Source organism: Trichosurus vulpecula, chromosome 4 (genome assembly GCF_011100635.1).
Source record: "Trichosurus vulpecula isolate mTriVul1 chromosome 4, mTriVul1.pri, whole genome shotgun sequence".
Classification (NCBI taxonomy): domain Eukaryota; kingdom Metazoa; phylum Chordata; class Mammalia; order Diprotodontia; family Phalangeridae; genus Trichosurus; species Trichosurus vulpecula.
The window spans coordinates 183,247,347-183,252,003 of record NC_050576.1 but is presented as its reverse complement, the minus strand read 5'-3'; the positions used below and the strand labels follow the sequence as shown (position 1 = coordinate 183,252,003).

Genomic DNA, 4,657 nt, shown 5'->3' with positions numbered 1-4,657 from the left:
GGATAGTATAGATAGGACCTCCCTACACCCAATGAGAAACCTCCGCCCCCCCCCCGTTCCCCTGCTGCTGATATATATGTGTGTGTATGTATGTATGTGTATATATATATACATATGTGTGTATATGTACATGTGTAAGGTACGTACACGTGTGTATGTGTATATACATATATATTACATATATAAAATTCCAATACCTCAAGGACCTATGTCCGCCACTTCAGAGTTTCCTAAGGCTCAGAGAAGGTAAATCCATGATCATGCATGACCAAGTCTCAGAAGTAGAATCTGAACACAGAGCACTCTAACTCCAAATCCACCACTATCTGACATGTCATGCTACCTCTCTGTTTACATGCATCAGATCATAGGATTGGACATTTAGAGCTGGAAGCGACACTAGAGACCACTGAATCCAACCCCTTCATTTTACAGATGAGGAAACTGAGGCTGAGAAAAGTTAGGTCTCACAGCATGTAAGTCTCAGAGGTGGAAATTTGAACTCAGACCTGCCTTCCTTCAGACCTGTCCAGAGTCTTATCTGCTGTGCCATACCACCACTGTTATATGCAATAGACCATTAGACTGAGAGCTAGAAGGGATCTTAGAGACCACTGAGTCCAATTGCCTCATGTTACACACCTTACAGGAGCCTAATGACTTGTTCAAGATCACATAGTTCATAAGGCTCTGGGGCAGGCTTTGAGCCCAAGTCTTCCTGCCTTTCAGTCCAGAGCCCTATGTTCTATACCAGGTGTCTCTCTTTTACGTGGAATAATGAGGAGACACCATTCCACTGGGCAGCAACATATATGGCCAAGCCCCTGGAAAACCCCAAGAATTAGAGGCTGGTAAAGATTGGGAAAAGGGGAAGAGAGAGAAGACTGGGCATTAGCCCCATGCTAGATTCCATAACCCCAAGAGTACCAACTCAAGAAATACTGGACCCACAGCAAAAGAGGGTTTGCAAACAGAAGAAAGAAAAACTTTATTTCACAGAAAGAAACAGCACAGTTTAGGATGGGTCGCACAATACTTGCTTTCCCTAGCTTCTACTCTAGGAACATACTGCCGAAAAGTAGGGTACCACAGAATGCGAAGAAATGAGAAGAAGCACTAGAAAGCACTGAACAGGGCATGGCAGGCCTACTTGCCCAACCCATTCCAGGGCAAACACTGGAGGTTCCATCCTCCTCCACACTGTACCTACTCATGCTCTCAGCAAGGCAGGTGAGAGACTTTCTCTTTTTCCTACAGTGAAGATTTAGACTTCCCCTTTTGGGGAAGAAACCACCTTCCCATCCACTGATTCTTCCATTGTGATGCGGACCCTGCTGCTACTGCTACCACCAGCACCTCCTCCACTAAGGGAGCCTATGAGGGAAAAAAGGTAGAAAGAGGAAACTACTATGAGCAGGAAAACTCATCTTTCTCCAGATTCAGGCAAGGACTTTGGTCAGATCTGAGAGAGCAGGGAGACTCTGAGAACATCCCTGATATGAAATCATTCACTTGCTCACTAAATGTTTGCATTCACACTTGCTCTATACGATACTACTGCAAGGCACTGAGGGAGATACAGACAGATAACACAGTCCCTGCCTTTAGCCATCCTTCAATCTGTACAGAGGTCTTAGCACAATGCTTATGGCTATGGTGGTGGTTTTGTCTGGTCGTTTGTTCTTGAAGAGGGCCGGGGCATCAGGAAGATGATGCCATGACTTGCAAGTGAATTGGATTTGAGTGAGGGAGGGCTGTGCAAAGTCACCAGCCTCACTTTCTCCTCCAAAGTCTTCTGGGTCCAGTGACAAGATATAGATCAGGACAACTGGAGATGGCTCCTAGAACAATGCAATTGGAAAAGGGATGGGATAAACATGTCTTGGGAGCTGGACCACAAAACTGGGATATTCTGGGCTGCTTTGCTCTTACTCATAAGATCATCATAGATTTTAAGCTGGAAGGGACATCAGAGGTTCTCTAATCCATGACTCTCGTCTTATGGGCAGAAAAAATGAGGTAAAGGGAATAGAAGCAACATGCCCAAGGTCAAACAAGGAGTAACCATCAGAGGCAGGAATTGAACCCACATTCTCTGATCCAAGGCCCAGGCTCATTCCATTGTGCTACTGAAAGGCTAATGAAAAATGGCAAATAAGGTTGCTGAGCCACTGTCAGCAACCTATCAACAAGCATTTATTAAACATCAATTTTTTTGTCAGGTTCTTTGTTAGGTCCTAGGGACACAAATTGGTAAGTTTCTTGGAGGATAGAGAATGTGTATTGGTACAAGTCCTGGACAGTCCTTTACTCATGGCTAATGTTCAAAACATCCAATGATGGCCTTTAGGGTTGGAAGGAACTTTATGGATCACAGAATCTAAGAGTTGGAAAGGACCTTGGGAGCCATCCAGTCCAACCTAACTCCCTCTATAACATACCCCAAAAGTGGTTGATCTCCACTGCACACCCTCCAGGATAGCAATATCCTCTCTAAAATGTGAAGGCCAGAACAGAACACAATAGGCTAGATCAACACAGGGTGTGATGGAGCCAGCTTGAACCCACTCCAGAGAGATGATTGTTAAACTTTCTGTATGAATATTCACATACCTCTGGAATCAGTCAACTATAAAACAGGGCTTGATTTATTGTTTTCTTCATTGTCTAAACTTAAGAAGGTGATGCAGAAAAATGTAATAATGCAAATTAAACTTAAGAGTGTGTCTTCTACATATATTGGGGGAGGAGCTTGGTTATTAAAATTTATCAACACTTTTTAGAATGTGTTCTTAACCCGTTTGTATCACAAATCCCTTTGGTACTCTGGTGAAGTCTAGGAAGTCCTTCTTGGAATAATGTTCTTAAATGCATAAGATAAAATACATGGGATTATAAAGGAAACCCATTACATTGAAATACAAGTATCAAATTACTCTAAAAACAAAGTCAAGGAACTCAAGTTAAGAATCCCCGGTTTTGATGTCTGACCAGGAAAAAAGTACAAGGGGACTGTCACCTCCTTAGTACTGGAAAGTCTGTCTTTCTCGCTAACAATCATCTGGTCTTGTTCCCATCAGTTCAGCCCAGCACCTTTCCCTGTGCATGATACAGACTTAATAAATATGGAAGGAAGGAAGGAAAGAAGGAAGGAAGGAAGGAGGGGGGAGGGAAGGAGAAAAGGAGGGAGGAAGAGCAGCTCCCATTTGGAGGAGGGGGGAACAGAAGGAGAAATAGCAGCTTATTGGGGAAGAAAATGTGCATCAGAATGGGAGCATCCCATTTGCAGTGAACAGGTATAAAGATGTCTCCAATGTTCTGCCTCTCAGGCTCCTGGGAAGAGAATCCATAGCCATCTCCACATTCCCCAGACTTCATCTGGCCCTTGCCCCAAGCCAGACAAGTCAAATTCTCTTACCTTCTTTGGTACTGGTGCCAACCAGCCTAGAAAAGAAGAAAGGGGAAGATTCCATTCAATACAACAATTATGAACTGCCTGCCATGGGCAAAGCCTTGTGTGAGGTGCCCCAAGGATAAAGTTCAGTGTAGACACTTTCTTTAAGGCTGACCTGCTACATTCTCTCCTTGCGACGTACGTGATGTGATTATTATTGATCCCATTTGACAGATAAGGAAACCAAGGTTCAGGGGTGCTAAACGACTTGCTGATTCATAGGATTTGGAGCTTGGTAGAGATCATTTAATCCAATTCTCTAATTTCATCGTTGAGAAAACTGAGGCACAGAGAGATTATGTAATTTGCACACACTCATAAAGGAAGTATATGTAGAAGCCAAGATTCAAACCGATAATGAGAACAAGTGGTTATGTTCTCCTTACTAGGTCCACATGGGCAAGAGCAGAGCAGCAGTCATTTCAAGCTCTGAGGAAGCTGGGTGGTCCAGTGGATAGAGTCCTGAACTTGGAGTCAGGAAAAGCTGACCTCAGATCCTGCCTCAGACATTTACTAGCTGCATGGCCTTGGACAAGTCACTTACCTTTCTGGGCTTCACTTTCCTCATGTGCAAATTGAGAGGGTTGCACCAAATCTTTTTCAAGTTTCAGTGCCTTACAATCCTAAAAGTCTTCCCTCCAAGGGCTAGAATCATCAAAGCCAGTTCCCCCAAATTCGGGGGATCTAGATCAGTTTCCCAAACCCCTTCCCTTCAACCCCCCTGCCTTTAACAAGGAATCACAACCCCACTGATGGTTCCACCAGGAGCATGGTCCCCATTCTCCGGAGTGGCCCCCAGGCCCTTTGCCTACTTGGAGTCCTGGCCCTCCAGCAGGTTGTGGTATGTGGTGATCTCCTGCTCCAGCCGGGTCTTGATGTCCAAGAGCATCTTGTACTGCTCATTCTGACATCCCATCTCACTGTGGAGCTCACTCAGCTGGGTCTCGATGGTACTAATCAGACCTGCATCTGCTGCAGTTGAGTAGCATAGCTGCCCTCCATCTCTGCCAATGAGCTCTCCAGCCCAGCTTTGGGAGGAAGCATTGGAGAGTAAAGCATGAAAAGGGTCTGACCCAGCAGGGAGGCAGGAGCAAGGAGTCTGGGGGAGGAAGGCAGTGCCTGCCATGCTGAGCTGGGACTCCATCTAAATATGAAAGGTTGCAAAGGAAAAAAAATAATATTTAATTTTTTCCCATCCACATT

At 44.8% G+C, this 4,657-nt stretch overlaps 1 protein-coding gene across 1 annotated transcript in view; it reads right to left on the bottom strand.

Annotated features, from left to right (window-relative positions):
• Positions 1–1,264: 1,264 nt before the first annotated feature.
• Positions 1,265–4,657, bottom strand: part of LOC118846952 (keratin, type I cytoskeletal 15-like) — a 4,537-nt gene continuing 1,144 nt past the window's right edge. Inside the window, 4 exon segments of the mRNA XM_036755615.1 lie at positions 1,265–1,374; positions 3,419–3,444; positions 4,267–4,420; positions 4,423–4,482. Of these exon segments, the coding sequence (XP_036611510.1) occupies positions 1,265–1,374; positions 3,419–3,444; positions 4,267–4,420; positions 4,423–4,482 (350 nt within the window).